The sequence below is a fragment of the Podarcis cretensis genome (assembly GCF_951804945.1).
Source record: "Podarcis cretensis genome assembly, chromosome: 8".
Lineage (NCBI taxonomy): Eukaryota > Metazoa > Chordata > Lepidosauria > Squamata > Lacertidae > Podarcis > Podarcis cretensis.
In genome coordinates, this window is record NC_137177.1 from 5,022,823 (window position 1) to 5,042,019 (window position 19,197).

General features: G+C 49.7%; 1 protein-coding gene across 1 annotated transcript in view; it reads left to right on the forward strand.

The window, feature by feature from the left end:
• NUMBL (NUMB like endocytic adaptor protein) overlaps positions 1-16,779 on the forward strand; it is a 37,489-nt gene extending 20,710 nt beyond the window's left edge. Inside the window, exons 4-9 of the mRNA XM_079985613.1 lie at positions 3,755-3,829; positions 4,104-4,244; positions 5,849-6,053; positions 8,432-8,704; positions 12,202-12,372; positions 14,399-16,779. Coding sequence (XP_079841739.1) covers positions 3,755-3,829; positions 4,104-4,244; positions 5,849-6,053; positions 8,432-8,704; positions 12,202-12,372; positions 14,399-15,009 — 1,476 coding nt within the window. The 3' untranslated portion in view covers positions 15,010-16,779. The remainder of the gene's footprint in view (positions 1-3,754; positions 3,830-4,103; positions 4,245-5,848; positions 6,054-8,431; positions 8,705-12,201; positions 12,373-14,398) is intronic.
• The last annotated feature ends 2,418 nt before the right edge of the window (positions 16,780-19,197 follow it).

The window sequence follows — 19,197 nt, forward strand, 5'->3', positions numbered from 1 at the left end:
ACTGGCTGCTTCGGTAGGGCCTCTCTGCCCTGGGATGCAGAATCGTGGAGTTGGGACCTCCAAAGGTCCTCTAGTCCAACCCCCTCCAATGTGGGGAATGGCTTATGTGTGTTTCGTGGGGGTGAGTGGGTGGGGGGTCGCTGGCTTGGGAAACAGGACCCGGACCATTTGCGCTGAAAGGGTCACAGCAGATCTGTGCAGTTACCTAACAGCGTTGCCAAATGACTCAGCGTCATAAAGCAGATGGTCAAAAGGGAAATAAAAAAACCAGGGAGACAGGGGGAATCATTAAAAATTAGCTTGGTGCATGTTTTAAATTTTTGCGATTTGAAGGCTTCTAACTAGAAAGCGGGACGCAGGTGGCGCTGTGGGTTAAACCACAGAGCCTAGGACTTGCCGATCAGAAGGTCGGCGGTTCGAATCCCCGCGACGGGGTGAGCTCCCGTTGCTCGGTCCCTGCTCCTGCCAACTTAGCAGTTCGAAAGCACATCAAGTACGTGTAGATAAATAGGTACCGCTCCGGGGGAAGGTAAACGGTGTTTCCGTGCGCTGATCTGGTTCGCCAGAAGCGGCTTAGTCATGCTGGCCATGTGACCCGGAAGCTGTACGCCGGCTCCCTCGGCCAAGAAAGCGAGATGAGCGCCGCAACCCCATAGTCATCTGCAACTGGACCTAATGGACAGGGGTCCCTTTACCTTTACCTTTAACTAGAAAGCAGAGTTTGCCCTCCTTGTCATTTTGGACGGAGAGTTGGGCAGGGATGGGGAGACTTCTATGCCCTCATTAATTAGAAGGTTGAAGTTTGCTCTGATTTTATATTTCTAGCCTACCTTTCCAGCAACAAATGTTGCGCTCAGTGTGGCTCCCAATGATCACAAAAGCATTGAAAAAACAGCCAATGTTGCAATCACTGTGCCATCAAACACAATAACATATAAATGCAGAAAACAGCAACCAATTCATTGAAATGATTTTTGCATTTCAATACAGTCTTAGTCATCCAGAAAACCTCAAAAATCATTCATCGAAACGATTAATACAGAGCTGAAGAAACCAGTGAGTTGAGCAGATGAGCTTTAACCATTTGTGCTAGTTAAATCTTCCAAAATGTAGAGGCAGCGATGCGTAGTGGTTAGTGTCGGACAAGGACCGGGGAGACCAGGGTTCGAATTCCCCACTCGGAAGCTCACCTTGGGAGCCCAGTCCTTGCCTCTCAGACTAACCTACCTTGCGTGGTTGTGGGAATTAGATGAGGATGAGAAGGACCATGTTTGCTGCCTTGAGCTCCTTTGAGAAAAAGGGATGTAAACACAGTAAATTGATAAAATCCTACAGGACGAAATCCATAGTATTCTTGAGGAAGGGAGAGAGAGGTTGGGGGTTATGGAGGCAGCCTGAGAGTGATGGTGGTGCAAGGCCTCTGCTGCCCCCTGCAGCTTTTAAAAAGTAACAACAAAGCAACAAGCATTTTAAAAAGGTAAAGGTAAAGGACCCCTGACAGTTAAGTCCAGTCGCAGACGACTCTGGGGTTGCGGCGCTCATCTCACTTTACTGGCTGATGGAGCCGGCATTTGTCCGCAGACAGTTTTTCCAGGTCATGTGGACAGCATGACTAGCCGCTTCCGGTGAAACCAGAGCATCACACGGAAACGCCGTTTACCTTCCCACCAGAGCAGTACCTATTTATCTACTTGCACAGGTGTGCTTTCGAACTGCTAGGTGGGCAGGAGCAGGGACTGAGCAACGGGAGCTCACCCTGTCACGGGGATTCGAATTGCTGACCTTCCGATCGGCAAGCCCTAGGCTCGGTGGTTTAGACCATGGCGCTACCTGCGCCCCATTAATAAGCATTTTACTGTATTTTAAATTTTAAAAGTTGAGCAATTTTTAAATTGGGAGATGCCTTCTAAGCAGAGTCAAGCCAAGCGACTTCTTTTTAAACCCAATGCTTTGTGTTTTATTGCCTCCATTCTGTTTCAAACCCTTTTCCTCTCCCTCTCTCACTCCCCCCCATAAATGTACAGTGGTACCTCGGGTTACATACACTTCAGGTTACATACGCTTCAGGTTACAGACTCCGCTAACCCAGAAATAGTGCTTCAGGTTAAGAACTTTGCTTCAGGTTGAGAACAGAAATCGTGCTCCGGCGGCACGGCAGCAGCAGGAGGCCCCATTAGCTAAAGTGGTGCTTCAGCTTAAGAACAATTTCAGGTTAAGTACGGACCTCCGGAATGAATTAAGTACTTAACCCGAGGTACCTTGATTCCCAAACTTTAAGTACTTAACCCGAGGTACCTTGATTCCCAAACTGTACCTTGATTCCCAAACTTAATCCATTTCGGAAGTCCGTTCCAAAACCAAAGCGTTCCAAAACCAAGACCCATAGAAAGTAATGCAAAACGGATTAATCCATTCCAGACTTTTAAAAACAACCCCTAAAACAGCAATTTAACATTCTAACGAGACCATTGATCCATAAAATGAAAGCAATAAACAATGTAAAGGTAAAGGTAAAGGTACCCCTGCCCGTACGGGCCAGTCTTGACAGACTCTGGGGTTGTGCGCCCATCTCACTTAAGAGGCCAGGGGCCAGCGCTGTCCGGAGACACTTCCGGGTCACGTGGCCAGCGTGACATCGCTGCTCTGGCGAGCCAGAGCCGCACATGGAAACGCCGTTTACCTTCCCGCTGGTAAGCGGTCCCTATTTATCTACTTGCACCCGGAGGTGCTTTCGAACTGCTAGGTTGGCAGGCGCTGGGACCGAGCAGCGGGAGCGCACCCCGCCGCAGGGATTCGAACCGCCGACCTTTCGATCGGCAAGCCCTAGGCGCTGAGGCTTTAACCCACAGCGCCACCTGCGTCCCAATAATAAACAATGTACTGTATTATAAAATAAATAAGACCGTATTGTAGATGATAAAAATTAAAATTAATTTTTTTTCTTACCTGCACTGATTTCTGCAGTCACGCAATCAATCAATCAATCAATCAATCAGGAACTGAACTGGGTTCCACACAGTCACAAAAACAAATTCAAAAAAGCTTCAAAAACAAAAACACAAAATAAATAGCAAAAACAAAAGCCCCAAACTTCATCAGTTCTGGAAGTCCATTTGACTTCTGAAATGTCCAGAAACCGAGGCACAGTTTCTGATTGGTGCAGGTGCCTCAGAAACAATAGCCAACAATTGCATCGGATGTTCGGCTTCTGCAAAATGTTTGAAAACCAGAATATTTACTGGGTTTTCAGAGTTTGAGAACCAAGGCATTTGAGAACCAAGGTACCAGTGTATACCCAAATGGGCCTTTTCACACATTCTCTGAGGCACAAACTAGTTTTGCCCTTGAATGTGTGCTCAGCCAGGGGGGAAGGAGCTGTTTGCTGCCCTGGGATCAGAAGGACAGACATGTTGATGTGCATTGCCCGTTCCCCAACATCTGGTGCCCTCCAGATGTTGCCAACCACTCCTCCCTTTGGCCCTGACCTTCTGCCCGCTGGCTGAGGCTGCTGGGAATTGTCATCTAGAACAACTTTGTGGGTGGGGGGAGATTGTGAGCCCCGCTTGGGCGCAGCGGCCTGGTTGCAACAACCGGTGCCATCTCCAAAATCCAGGAGGGCAGAAGCAAAGAAATTCATTCTGTCCTCCCTTCTCCCTGAAAGAAAACCAGAGAGCCTATGGGGCTGTAGCAAGGCTGGCGAGGTGGAATTCTGTTAACTTTGCTGCCCTCCCTCTCATTGCCCCCCTCCCAATAGAGCGGCCGCAAATCGGTGAAGTCCGTGCTTTGGGTCTCGGCGGATGGCTTGAGAGTTGTGGACGACAAAACCAAGGTACAAAGTTGCTGTGGCTCAGAGCGCCTGCTCTGGGTACGGAAGGTTCTGGGTTCGAGTGATGCTTTTGTGGCTTGCTGGGAGAGCCGTGGCGGAGCTGCCTTCCGCTGGCCTGAGGGCTCCTTGCGCTCCAGCGTCAAAGCGGCGACATGGAGGAGCTTTAGCCTCGGGGAACAGCAGCCTCTGGGCGTGCGCAGAGAGCAGCTTCCGCTCGCACGATGCAAACTCTCCCTTCCGCAGTGTCACGCCTGCCCTTTCCCTTCCCCCCCGCCAGGATCTGATCGTGGACCAGACGATTGAGAAGGTCTCCTTCTGCGCCCCAGACCGCAACTTCGACAAGGCCTTTTCCTACATCTGCCGGGACGGAACCACACGGCGATGGATCTGCCACTGCTTCCTGGCGCTGAAGGATTCGGTGGGTGGTGCCAGGGGGGCACACCGACTTTGCAAACCCGTGCATATGGAGCTCTTAACCATAGCTGTCAACCGTCCCTTATTTGGTGGGAAAGTCCCTTATCCCAGCGCCAGGTCCCGCTGCTGTCCCTTATTGATGATGTCCCTTAAATTTCCCGGGTTTCAAAGGAAGCAGCTCCCCTCCCTCCCTCCTTGCCGGCTAGGAAGGAGGGAGGCTCCAGCTGTGTTGCTTGGCTGCGTTGCTCACCCAATAAGGAGTCGAAGAATGACTGGGGGGTGGAGCTTGCATGCCTTGTGCCGATCAAATCGGCCGCATTGCCTGGGGACTCGCCTTTGCTCAGCGCTTCCCAGCGGAGAGGTAACGGTGGTTTTCCTTGCTGCATCCCCTTTGCCGGGTTGCTGCACTGTGGGAACCACCGCTTGAGGCTTCGTTTGGCTGCTGGCTGGGCTTTCTGCCTTTGGCTCGAAGGGGCTCAGAAGTTGAACATACCTGTGCCCCTTGGAAAATCCCTTATTTTGGCTGCTGATCCCTTATTTTTGAGGCTGCTGGTCCCTTATTTTCAAATCTGTAAGTTGACAGCTATACTCTTAACGGTTTCTGATTTTATTGCATTGGTACCCTACCTTTTCCTCCACGGGGCTCACGGTGTGGTTTGCTTTTGTTCTCGCTTCATTATGCATTTTGTGATCTCACTTTGCATTTTTAGGTTGTGGTCCTTGGATGAAGGGCGAAATATAAACGTAATAAATGGTAACAATAATAATCACGGAATCATAGATTTGGAGATTTGGAAGGAACCTCAAGGGTTCTAATGCAGCTCCCAGCAGCAGCAGCAGCAGCAGCAGCAGCAGCAATAATAATAATAATAATAATAATAATAATAATAATAATGTACATGGTTCTCTCCCTTCCTCATTTAATCCCCACAACAACCCCGTGAGGTAGGTCAGCCCAAGAGGCAGGGACTGGCCCCCAACGTCATTCCCTGAGCTTCATGGTTGGGTGCGGGGATTCGAACCCTGGTCCCAGTCTGGCACTCTAACCACTGCACCACCGCTGCCACTCTCCCCCCAGCCGGCACCATCAGAACCATAGATGCTGCTCTGGATGTCCTCCTGCAACGCTTCTCGGCCTTTTGGCTAAGATCAAGTGTGGATGTCCTCCTGCAACGAGCGAAGCCTCAAAAATCACTTCGCTGCCCCTTGGCACCCCCAAAGTACCTGCTGGCAACCCTAGAGCTGTGTGGATGCCGTGGGGTCCCTTTCCCCTGTGAGACCCCTCTTGTCATTGGGTGGAAAGGATCAGGTTTAAAGCCTTTAACGCAGAAAGTCGCCATCTCTCTCATCCCAACCTACCTCACAGGGTTGTTGTAAGGAGGGGGACAAGTGTTCTTCAGCAAACGTCCCATAAATCTGCCTAGCTCTTTCTCAAAGCCGTCTAAGTGAGCGGCTGCTGCTGCACCTTGTGGCAGGGAGTTCCGCAGGTTATCCACCGACCGGCGCAGGGGCCCGTCTTCCTCCTCAGCCGGTGTGAGGCCCGCCCCTGCCCCCCGGCCTTCCCTCTGGGCTGCTCTTGACAGCCTCGTCCGCCTCTTCCCCTCGCAGGGAGAGCGCCTGAGCCACGCCGTGGGATGTGCCTTTGCCGCTTGCCTGGAGCGCAAGCAGAAGCGGGAGAAGGAGTGTGGCGTCACGGCCTCCTTCGACGCCACCCGCACCAGCTTCGCCCGCGAGGGATCCTTCCGCCTGCCGGGACCCCCTGCCTCGGCCAGCCGACCCTCGGGAGCCAGGCCGCCGCAGGACAGGAAGAAAGGTAAAACCCCCAGCCTTTGGGTGCTAAGAGCAGACGACCAGGATCAGGACCATCTGGTCCAGCATCATCTTCTCACACTGGCCAAAATACCCCAAAGAACCGAGGAATCGAAATAGACTGCCTCTCCAGCTGGAGGTTCCATAAGAGTATCAGAAGAGCCTGGTTTGCTGGATCAGGCCCATGTCCCATCGAATCCAGCCTCCTGCTCCCACAGTGCCCAACCAAATGCCCATTATGAGAAACCTTGCAGGCAGGATTCGAACCCAAGAGCCCTCCTTTGGTTTCCAGCAATTGGCATTCAGAAGCATTTTCTGCCTCCAACTGCAGAAGCAAGTCAGAGCCTTCGATAGGCCTCTCCTCCTCCCTGACTTTGTCCAATCCTCTTTCAAAGCCATTCCTGTGGGAGGGAGTTCCGCAGTTTAACTCTGGGCGAAAAAGCCTTCTCTTTTATCTGCCCAACCTTCAGGCTCATAGCACAAGTTCCAGTCTTAGGAGATGTAGCGTTTCCAAAGCAAGGAAGGATTGGACCCTGATTAATAAAATACACATGAGACTTGACCAGCAAGACTCTGGGAGGGGTGCCAATAACAATTCCTGTCCACCCCTCGGCCCAGGTCGTTTTATTCACAAAAGAATTTTTTACACAGTGTTCGTAAGAACCAATCAGATTTCCTCTGAGCATTTCGAAAACCCCGACGTGGGGACAAAGCTAAAATTAAAACTACAAAGAGCTAATTTGAGCATGCATAGTAAAAAGGTAAAGGGAATCCTGACCATTACGTCTAGTTGTGACCAACTCTGGGGTTGCGGCGCTCATCTCGCTTTATTGGCCGAGGGAGCCTGCGTACAGCTTCCAGGTCATGTGGTCAGCATGACTAAGCTGCTTCTGGCAAACCAGAGCAGTTCACGGAAACGCCGTTTACTTTCCCGCCGGAGTGGTACCTATTTATCTACAAAATAAAAAAATTCCTTCCAGTAGCACCTTAAAGACCAACTAGGTTAGTACTTGGTATGAGCTTTCGTGTGCATGCACACTTCAGATACACTGAAACAGAAGTCACCAGACCCTTCTATATAGTGAGAAGGTGGGGAGGGGTATTACTCAGAAGGGTGGTGGGATTGGGTGATTGGCAGATAGCTGTGATTGGCAGATAGCTGTGATAGTCGTCAACAGGCTCATCACAGCTATCTGCCAATCACCCAATCCCACCACCCTTCTGCACACGAAAGCTCATACCAAGTACTAACCTAGTTGGTCTTTAAGGTGCTACTGGAAGGAATTTTTTTATTTTGTTTTGACTATGGCAGACCAACACGGCTACCTATCTGTAACTGGAACTATTTATCTACATGCACGTTGACGTGCTTTCAAACTGCTAGGTTGGCAGGAGCAGGGACCGAGCAACGGGAGCTCACCCCGTCGCGGGGATTCGAACCGCCGACCTTCCGATCGGCAAGCCCTAGGCTCTGTTGTTTAACCCACAGCGCCACCTGCATGCATAGTAGTTCAAAGTAAATAAAAAAGTCTTAAACAGCAGTAAACGGGAGAGGAAGGATGGCAGTGTTTACCATCTTGTGAACTCTCTTCCTGGCCCTTAAGATCTGTCTAAAGATTAAACTACATCAAAGCAACCTTCTATCTTTATGACCCAGGATGCCTGGTGAAGCAACTGGCCTGTGTTTTTAGAATGCTTATACAGTGGTGCCCCGCAAGACGAACGCCTCGCAAGACGGAAAACCCGCTAGACGAAAGGGTTTTCCGTTTCGGAGGCGCTTCGCAGAACGAATTTCCCTATGGGCTTGCTTCGCAAGACGAAATATCTTGCGAGTTCCTGCGGGTTCCCCCCCTTTCCCCCCTTTTCCTAAGCCGCTAAGCCGCTTATCAGCTGATCCACTAAAAGCCGCTAAACCGCTAATAGCGCTAATCCGCTAAGCTGTCAGTGGGCTTGCTTCACAAGACGCTATACGAAGAGCCTCACGGAACGGATTAATTTCGTCTTGCGAGGCACCATTGTACATGCCTGTCAGGCGTAGAGAAAGCAAATGGCAGAGGTGCAGAGGCTCGTGGGATTCGATCAGAAATTATTGTCAACGAATCAAGCCCAATGGCTTGCTCCGTGTTTCATAATTCCTGACCCCCACACTCTGGATATTTGCACCCCTACAAAGAGGAGAATAAAAAACTGTCTGCTTTCTCCTTTCCATACATAAATCGTATAAAGGCGACCCCTTCCCCAAGACCCCAGAATGTGGGCACTTCAGAGGGGCGGGGGAAGGCGGTGGCAACCACGGAAAGCGGAGCCAAAACTCCTTTGCAAGAGAAGCGCGAGGTCCTGGGTTCAAGGACTCCTCTATATCTTTGCTTTCTCCCCCTTCAGCCGAAGCGGCGACGGTGCCTGCGCCCCCCTCCCCAGCTCCCGCCCAGCCAGGCAGCGCCTCCCCTCCGCAGGGGGCCACGTCTCCGGAGGAGAAGGCCGAGGTGGGGGGCGCCCACGCCATCCCACGCCGCCATGCGCCCCTGGAGCAGCTGGTGCGCCAGGGCTCCTTCCGGGGCTTCCCCACCCTCAGCCAGAAGAACTCTCCATTCAAGAGGCAACTCTCCTTGCGGCTAAACGAGCTGCCCTCCACCTTGCAGCGCAGGGGGGACGCAGGTGAGGAACGGGGGCGCAGCAGAGGGAGGTGAAGCGTGGAGGGGGGGGCCTCGAGAGACCCTTTGGGTGCATGGGTGTCATTCCATAGAGGTTTTCAAATGTGCTTCCTAAATGGAGCTTCCACATGCCATGGCAGTCTACGTTCTGATTACGCTGGTGGGACAAACCATGCCGGGGCGGGTATAAAACACTTGTTATTATAATCATAATCATAATCATAATTAATAATACAGTGGTACCTCGGGTTATGTACTTAATTCGTTCTGGAGGACCGTTCTTTTTTATATATATAATATATAAGTTTTTATTAGATTTTCCCTTTACAAATTCCCTTTACACACAACCATGTTTTCAAATTTCCAGTTTTTGTACTTCCACCAGCTCCTCCATCAATCATCCATTTTTCCTATCTTCACGCATTTTCTATATATAATATTACCGATTAATATTATCCTTTCATCTGTTTCTTTTTTACAATACACCTTAAACTATCACAAAACCTCTTTAAAACCCACTAGCGTTGTCTGTTCATCACATATGTTTTTCAGATAATCCGTAAACATTCCCCAGTCCTCGATGAACTTGTGATCCCTCTGATACCTAATTTTCCCAGTCATTTTGTCCAATTCTACATAGTCCATAAGTTTCATTCTCCACTCTTCAAGAGTCGGTAGTTCCTCTTGTTTCCATTTTTGGGCCATTAAAATTCTTGCCGCAGTTACTGCATATTGAAAAAGTTTGTAATCACTTCTATTAATCTCTCTTCCTGTTATTCCTAACAAAAAGGCTTCTGGTTTCTTTGCAAATGTATATTTAAGCATCTTTTTCAACTCATTGTATATCATTTCCCAGAAACCCTTTACCTTCTTATATTCCCACCACATATGACAGAATGATCCTTCTTTTTCTTTACATTTCCAGCACTTATTACATGTTTTAAACATTTTTGCTAACTTAACTGGAGTAATATACCATCTATACACCGTTCTTATCCTGAAACTGTTCTTAACCTGAAGCACCACTTTAGCTCATGGGGCCTCCTGCTGCCGCCACACGATTTCTGTTCTCATCCTGAAGCAAAGTTCTTAACCCGAGGTACTATTTCTGGGTTAGCGGAGTTTGTAACCTGAAGCGTATGTAACCCGAGGTACCACTGTAGTAATAATAATAATAATAATAAATAATAATAAATAATAATAAATAATAATAATTAATAATAATTAATAATAATTAATAATAATTAAAAATAAATAGATAGATAGATAGATAGATAGATAGATAGATAGATAGATAGATAGATAGAATGTATTATTTGTACCCCACCCCTCTGGCTCGATTTCCCCAGCCACTCTGGGCGGCTTCCAACAAAGATTAAAAATACATTAAAATGTCACACATTAAAAACTTCCCTGAACAGGGCTGCCTTCAGATGTCTTCTAAATGTCAGGTAGTTGTTTTATCTCTTTGACATCTGGTGGGAGGGCGTTCCACAGGGCGGGTGCCACCACCGAGAAGGCCCTCTGCCTGGTTCCCTGTAGCTTTGCTTCTCGCAAGGAGGAAACCACCAGAAGGCCCTCAGCTCTGGACCTCAGTGTCAGGGTAGAATGATGGGGGGGGAGACGCTCCTTCAGGTATCCAGGGCCGAGGCCGTTTAGGTCTTTTTGTTTCATTCTTGGAAATCTTTTCTGTTTCATTTCACACCGTATATAAAGCAAGAGGGAACTGTTATAACGACAGGTGAAATTTAGCCGTACCCCTTTGTGATTCGGGGTAGATTACTTGCAAGATTCACGACAGATAAACATATATATATTTTTTTTGTATAAAAAAGAGAGATAAAATTAAAAGATGGGGAAAAACCAAACTATAAAATAGGCACGTAAACTGAGTACATCCGCTCAGAGGTTAAAATAATAGTCCAGTTCGTGAAAGAAAAAAGCAAGAATAAATGTCTTCCGATGAAGAATATCGGTGCTATGGGGTCATTCAGTTTAGTTCTCAATTTGCCAGGCTTTTGAGAAGGATTGGCTTGGAAATGGTGCTTCCTTTGTATGTGTATATTAAGGGAAATGCAAATAATATAAAAAGAACCTTGAGGTTCTAGTGCCTGTCAAAATCTCAAAGAATGCGTAATTTTCTCTGTTCCAGAGCAAGTGGCCCTAAATGTCCAGCATTTTCCATAGAGCTGCAATGACTATTTGAGCTGCCTGTGTCACACATGACCAGGGGTCAGCAAACTTTTTCAGCAGGGGGCCGGTCCACTGTCCCTCAGACCTTGTGGGGGCCTGGACTATATTTTGAAAAAAATAATAATGAACGAATTCCTATGCCCCACAAATCACCCAGAGATGCGTTTTAAATAAAAGGACACATTCTACTCATGTAAAAACACGCTGATTCCCAGACCGCCCCCGGGCCGGACTGAGAAGGTGACTGGGCCGCATCTGGCCCCCGGGCCTTAGTTTGCCTACTATGCATAAGACCAATTCTTTTGACATTAGGTAAAGGTAAAGGGACCCCTGACCATTAGGTCCAGTCGTGGCCAACTCTGGGGTTGCGGCGCTCATCTCGCTTTATTGGCCAAGGGAGCCGGCGTACAGCTTGCGGGTCATGTGGCCAGCATGACTAAGCCGCTTCTGATGAACCAGAGCAGCGCACGGAAATGCCGTTTACCTTTCCGCAGGAGCGATACCTATTTATCTACTTGAATGTGACGTGCTTTTGAACTGCTAGGTTGGCAGGAGCAGGGACCGAGCAGCGGGAGCTCACCCCGTCGTGAGGATTCGAACCGCCGACCTTCTGATCGGCAAGTCCTAAGCTCAGTGGTTTAGACCACAGCACCACCCGCGTCCCATATTTTGACAATACATCTCCATTAATTAATGCAACAGCAAAAAATAAAATAAAATACTTAGCAGCATTTCTCATTTATTCTTGCTGTCTTTCTGGTGACAGATGAAGTCCTTTTTATTCTGACACGGATTTAGGAACTGCCTTTTTTTTTAAGCAAAGGGTGCTGAGATGTTTTTATCGCTCTCATAATCTGCATTTTTAACAGATATTTAAAATTTATATTGTTTTAATTCTGTTAGTTTTCAATTACTTTTTAATGGTGATCTATGTTTTTAGCTTTTCTGTCTTTCTATCCTGTAAGCTGTCTTGCCCAAAAAAAAGCGGGTATGAATTTGCTTTTTTTATTGCGTAAAAGGTATGCACTGCTTGATGGTAGAAAAACAACCGTAGCACGGTTTAGAAAAAGCGATACAATCATCAATTTGAATTTTTTTTCTGACAGCCGTAATTAAAAACATACAAAAAGTTAAGACTTAAAACATGCATCAAACATCTAGGTAAGGCTCGCGGGGAGACTGAGGTCTGGGGGTTGTGTGTATTGTTGGGGGGGGGCTCTTGATGGGGATGCTAGTTGGAAAATGTGGGGCGCAAGCTGCTTTGGGGGGCGGCAGGCCCTTCTGAAATCCTCCCCTCCCTTCCTCCAGTCATTGAGCTCGACTCGACTCCCAACGGCGACTCCGACAGCATCACTGCCCTCTGCAGCCAGATCGACTCCTCGCTCACCCAGCCGGCCGGGGACGCCCCCAATGGCACCCCACTTAACGGCACCCCTGGACCCACGGCAGCCGCAATGCCCATGGAAGGGGGCAGCACAGGTATGTTGCCACCGCCCCTCCCCAGAAAGGCCTATGCCCCACAGATGATGATGATAATAATAATAATAATAAAATTTATTATTTATATCCCGCCCATCGGGCTGGGCTTCCCCAGCCACTCTGGGCGGCTTCCAACAAAATATTAAAATACAGACATACCTCGAGTTGAATGTGCTTCGGGTTGAGCGCGTTCGAGTTGCACTCCGTGGCAACCCGGAAGTAACAGAGCGCTTTACTTCTGGGTTTCGCTGCATGTGCAGATGCTCAAAATGACATCACGCGCATGCGCGGTAACAGTGAAACGCGACACGCGCTGACGCATCTTGCGTTCCATTCGGGATGCGAACGGGGCTCCGGAACGGATCCCGTTCGCATCCCGAGGTACCACTGTACCGTAATACATCAAACATTAAAAGCTTCCCTAAACAGGGCTGCCTGTCAGATGTCTTCTAAAAGTCTGGTGCTTGTTGTTCTCTTTGACATCTAGTGGGAGGGCGTTCCACAGGGCAGGCGCCACCACTGAGAAGGCCCTCTGCCTGGTTCCCTGTAACTTTGCTTCTCGCAGTGAGGGAACCGCCAGAAGGCCCTCGGAGCTGGACCTCAGTGTCCTGGTAGAACGACTGGGAGGTGCAAAACCAGACTGGGAGGTGCAAAACCTGGCTTGACTAGCAGCGCAGGGCGAAAGGATCTTAGGGGTTTTAATATAGACCACAAGCCAACCATGAGATGCAGCTGCAAAAAAGGCGAATGCTATTCCAGGCTGCATCCGCAGAAGTCGAGTGTCCTGATCGAGGGAAGTCATAGTCCCACTCTTCTGCCTTGGTTCAGGCCATACCTGGAATACTGTGTCCATTTCTGGGCACCACAATTTAAGGATATTGAGAAGCTGGAAGGTGTGCAGAGGAGGGCAACCAAGATGATCAAGGGCCTGGAAACTAAGCCTGATGAGGAACGGTTGAAGGAGCTGAGAATCTTTAGCCTGGAACAGAGAAGATATGAAAGCCATCTTCAAATATCTCAAGGGCTGTCAAACGGAAGAGGGAACAAACTTGTTTTCTCCCACTTTGGGGAAGAGAAGGATGCTATCCTCTGGCTTCAAGTTGCAAGAAAGTATTGCAGATATTAATAGTTTGCAGCACAGATGCATAAAAACTGACTCCTTTCAGGATGTAACATTGCCCAGACCCAGGCATAGGCAAACTCCGGCCTTCCAGGTGTTTGGGACTACAATTCCCATCATCCCTAGGTAACAGGACCAGTGGTCAGGGATGATGGGAATTATAGTCCCAAACATCTAGAGGGCCAGAGTTTGCCTATGCCTGGCCCAGACCCATACAGATTGACTACTGTAATTCACTCTACGCGGGGCTGACCCAGAAACTCTAGCGAGTGCAGAATGCTGCAGCGAGGCTCCTTACGGGGTCCCTGGCATGGGAGCATATTCACCCAGTGCTTTTCAAGCTGCACTGGCTCCCAGTGGAGTACAGGGTCAGGTTTAAGGTGCTGGTTTTGACCTTTAAAGCCCTTCATGGCCCAGGACCCTCGTACCTACAAGACCGCTTCTGCCGGTATGCCCCACGGGGGACCTTAAGGTGCATAAATAGCAACACCCTAGTGGTCCCAGGCCCTAAAGAAGTTAGATTGGCTTCAACCAGAGGCAGGGCCTTTTCAACACTGGCCCCAACCTGGTGGAAGGCTCTGTCTCATGAGACCAGGGTTCTGCGGGATCTGATTTCTTTCCGCAGAGCCTGTAAGACAGAGTTGTTCCACCTGGCCTTTGCCTTGGAGCCAATTTGATTCCTTCCCCCTCTTTCTTTTTTCCTTTCTCCTCCTGTGATGAGGCTGCATTTTAATGTTTTAATGTAGGTACGAGGGTCCTAGACCGTGAAGGGCTTTAAAGGTCAAGACCTTGCCTGGCAGCGGGTTGGGCTAGATGACCCGTAGGAGCACCCCCAGCCCTACGACTCCTCCTCTCCCGTCCTCCGGGACTGAGCTGCTTTTCTCTTCTCCCTCTTGCCCTCTGCAGGTCCCTCGGCCGGAGCCCCCGTCACCCCCCCGTTCCAGCCAGGCCACAAGCGGACGCCCTCAGAAGCAGAGCGCTGGCTGCAGGAAGTGGCCAAGGCCGCGAAGGCCCAACAACAGCAGCAGCAGCAGCAGCAGGTGCCCATGGCACTGCCCGCCTTCCCCCTGAGCTACGACGTGGGCCCCCCGCCCCTGGGCATGTTTGTGCCGCCCCCTCCTCAAATGCCACCGGCTTTCCTCTCCATGGGCATGCAATACCCCCCGGGGATGCCCTACGCTGCTGCTGCCGCCGCGCCCAGCTTGCCCGTGGTGGGCATCACCCCCTCCCAGATGGTGGCCAACGCCTTCTGCTCTGCCACGCAGGTGCCCACCGCAAACTTGGGGGCCAAGGCCAGCCCCTTCCCGCAGAACCTGCTGGGCCCGGCCCGGCCCAGGCCCAACGGCGGCTCCTGGCCCCCCGAGCAGAGCCTGCCGCCGCCGCCCCCCGCCCCCCGCCAGGACCCCCCCACAGACCCCTTTGAAGCACAGTGGGCGGCGCTGGAGTCCCGGGCTCCTTCCGCCACCCCCAACCCCTTCTCCGGCGACCAGCAGAAAACCTTCGAGATCGAGCTGTGACCGCCACGTTTCCGCAACTTGGACTGCCGGGGGCCGCCCTGCTCTCCTTCCCGGCCCCCTCCCCACCACAGAGTCCCGCCTGCGGGCTGTCAACGTTCTCGGACTCCATTTCCCATCAGCCCCTGTAGGCTGGCATCCGCCAACGGCCTGGGGGTTTTGGGAGCTTTTTGTTGCTTCTGGTGGGGTTTCCCTCCTTGTCTGGTTGGGGGGCTCAGTTTATTTCTCTCTTCCTCCCCAGAGGAAACGAAAGAGGGGGCCGAGGTGCGGGTGCCGGGGGAGCCCTTCTCTTGCCATAACGTCCAGAGTTTCTGCCCCTGGGCATTTGGGGCGACGGTGAATCCAGCTGGCCTGGCGCTGCCTCGTTTTGTGCTTCCTTTACTCCCCTGTGTTTGGTTGAGCAGCCCAAAGACTCTCTTCCCTAGCTTGTCCCAACCCGGCTGCCTTCTGCAGAGCCCCCCCCTTGCCCCCCTACATAATCCATTCCTCAGGCAGCACCTTGCAAGCCACAGAGTCATTCTTTGGAGGGCTCAAATCCCTGCAGCAGGGAGTTCCCCAGCTCCCTGAGCACATGAAACCTCTCTCCTCGCAGCCCTGTGTTAGCAAATGCCCTGAAGCAGAAGCCTGAGACACCGTGCGAGTGGCAGAGTCGTGCCCCATTTTGGGCCGTGCTCAGGTGGGAGTCAAGGCCCCTTAAGTCCCTCCAGTGGCTTGAGTGGGGAGGGTGAACCATTAGTGCTTAGTAGGCTTATGTGCATTGCGGGGGGGGGGCGATCTCACCTGCACAACATTTAGATCGGATCGTGCCCAAGCAAACAGTTTTAACTCACTTTCGTCTGGTGGAAACATCCGTTGTTTTTAAACGACATTCCCAGCTATGAATGGCACTCGGATTACAGGGAATCTGTGGGGTGTGGCGACTGACACCCCCACTTCGAAGCTGCTGGTTTTAGAAATCTGCCCAATCGCCAACAGCGTGGATAAAATTGGTGGAGTGGGCTTGTGGGTTTCCTACCTTCCTTCCGCCCCCCCCCTTAATAATTTGATCTCCGCTGTATTTTATTTTTTGGAACGGGGGAAAGGATAAAAGCCCCTAGGATGTAAAATTATATTGAATTCGGCAAGGGAACCGTCTTAATTTTTTATTTTGTTTTTAACCGTGCCTCAAAGTCAAATTCCAGTAATGGAACTGAACAATTTCAAAACGTGGTTCAGCAAAAAAACACGTGGTTGTGCTGCAGAAAAAGTGTGAATGTTAGGAGAGGGAGGGGGGATTTTGGTTCTGCAGCTGCAGGGAGCGCCGGACATGGGGGGGGGAGGAAGTACAATGGAGCTGGACTGACCCCCCCCCCCAGGAAAACAAGATGTTGGACTGCAGGTTCAGTTTAAGAAGAATCCAGCCGCGCTTCTGCCGTTTGGGGTCTGTGGCAAACGCCCCCGCCCCGGCTGTGATGGAGCTGGTGAGCCTGGTACCATTTGCACCGGGGGGGGGGACACACATCACGCTTGATGCCCCCCCCAACTGAGTAGCCATTCCTTCCTCTGCCCCCTCCCACCTAGAGAGCACCTGGGTCACATACAAGGGGGGTGGGGCTGGGGGTGGAAAGGGGCTCTGGTTCTCCTGCCCCCCCAAAAAACTGCCTGGACACAGAAAATCCCTCTCCCCCCCCCCACTTTCTATTTTCTATCTTATTTCCAAATGTTTTGTATCTAAGAATTCCACATATTTGTATTATATAATAAATGACAAAATAAAGCCAGTAATATAATAGCCCAATTTTGAGCCTTGTATGTTTATGTGGCATTAAAAAAAAAGCAGAGACATAAAAAGCAGAGATATCACCTTGCCAACAAAGGTCCGTATAGTTAAAGCTATGGTTTTCCCAGTAGTGATGTATGGAAGTGAGAGCTGAACCATAAAGAAGGCTGATCGCCGAAGAATTGATGCTTTTGAATTCTGGTGCTGGAGGAGACTCTTGAGAGTCCCATGGACTGCAAGAAGATCAAACCTCTCCATTCTGAAGGAAATCAGCCCTGAGTGCTCACTGGAAGGACAGATCCTGAAGCTGAGGCTCCAAGACTTTGGCCAGCTCATGAGAAGAGAAGACTCCCTGGAAAAGACCCTGATGTTGGGAAAGATGGAGGGCACAAGAAGAAGGGGACGACAGAGGATGAGATGGTGGGACAGTGTTCTCGAAGCTACCAGCATGAGGTTGACCAAACTGTGGGAGGCAGTGGAAGACAGGAGTGCCTGGCGTGCTCTGGTCCAGGGGGTCATGAAGAGTCGGACACGACTAAACGACTAAACAACAACAGCAACAATATTTATGTCTAGGTTTTTTGTCGTCATTCCCCCCTCCCTCCCCCCCCGGAGCAGCAGGAGGAACTTGGGGAGAGGGGCTGGCTGAGCGTTTTGTAGTATTAATGCATTTCCAAAATAAGGCACTTTTAGGTGAGCTTGTAATTTTTTACTTTTCAAAAAGCTTCCGGGCATTTTGGAGGAGCATCTGGACACAGACACACAGACACACACTTGCACAAACACATCTCTGCCAGCGGGCAGCCTGCTTTCTGTTTTTATCTTGCAGCATGCAATGGGTAATGAATCACACAAAAAATCATGAGAGCCGTTTAAAAGCCACGACGGAAGGGGCAGATGAGTTTCTCGTCTCCTGCATTTGGGATCCTCTGTGCATTTCTGGTCGCTTCTCTGCCCAAAAAAAGGATGTTGCAGGAGTTGGGAAAAGTTCAGAAAACGGCAAACGTTCCGGCTTGACTCCCCGTGAGGAAATGTTGCAGCGTTTGGGACTTTTTGGAGATAAGGCAAGTATGGCGACGGGGCAGAAGTATATAAAATTATGCCTGGAATGGGAAAAGTAGAGAAAAGTTTTTTCCCCCTCTCTCTCAAAGCATCCATACCTCCTGAGCAAGCAATGGAACTGAAGGCTGGAAGATTTGGGAAAGATGGAAGAAAATTTTTCACGAAACCGATAGTTAAACGGTGGAACTCCCTCCCACAAGATTCCCAATAACTAGGGTGGCTTTGAAAGAGGATTGGGCAAATTCATGGAGGGCCTGGGGTGGCTACTGGCCGGGATGTTTGGGGGCAGCCATGCTTCTGAATCCCAGTTGAAGGGGACCTCAGGAAGGCCCAATGTTTTCCTGCTCTCACCCTCCTCTCGGGTTTCCAATAACGGACATTGGGCTGGACACTGGGAGAAGAGGATGTGGGCCTGATCCTGCAGACATTTCTTAGGTTCTTAAGCACAAAGTTCCTTGGAAGGAAGAAGGCCGCTTATTGGTTTATTTTACAAAATGTTTATACTACATGATTGTAAGGGAAACCTCAAAGCGGTTTGCAAAAAGATAAAACATTAAAATCAATTTTTAAAAATTCAGAACATACAAAAGCAAAAATACTAAAACGAGTTAAAGTGGCCTCAACCTTCCTAGGGGTCTAGGGGTCAGCAAACTTTTTCAGCAGGAGGCCGGTCCACTGGGGGTCGGTCAGACCTTATGGGGGGGAGGACTATATTTTGAAAAAAGAAATGAACGAATTCCTATGCCCCACAAATGCATTTGTGCACAAATGCATAAAATGCACCCAGTGATAAAAGGACACATTCTGCTCATGTAAAAACATGCTGATTCTCGGACCGTCTGCGGGTGGATTTAGAAGGCAATTGGGCCGGCTCCGGCTCCTGGGCCTTAGGTTGTCTACCCACTAGGGGGACGGAAAGCTAGCTCTAGAACTCCTTTTCCCTTTTTTTTTTTTTTGTTAAATCTTTTTATTTATTGAGTTTTACATTGCAATTTTTAGATTTAAACATCAACATCATCATTTAGGAATTCCTGAATCCTTTGACTCCCCTCCGCTCTTCCATGGTTACCATTTTCAATCTTTTTTCAACTGCTTCACTTATTTTCTCTATTTTTCTTAAACAATCCATTTTTACCTTAATTTTTTACCTACATTACAAGCGTCACTCAAATCCTGCCAAAGTTTTTAGTTGTTTACAAGTGTTCTCTTAAATACATTGTAAATTTTCCCTGTTCCTTCTTAAAGTTCTTCTCTTCCTGCTTTCTGATTTTCCCGATCATTTTTGCCATTTCGGTGTAGTCCATCACCTTCATCAACCATTCGTCTCCGGTCAGGACTTTATCTTCTTTCCATCTCTGGGCCAGTAGTAT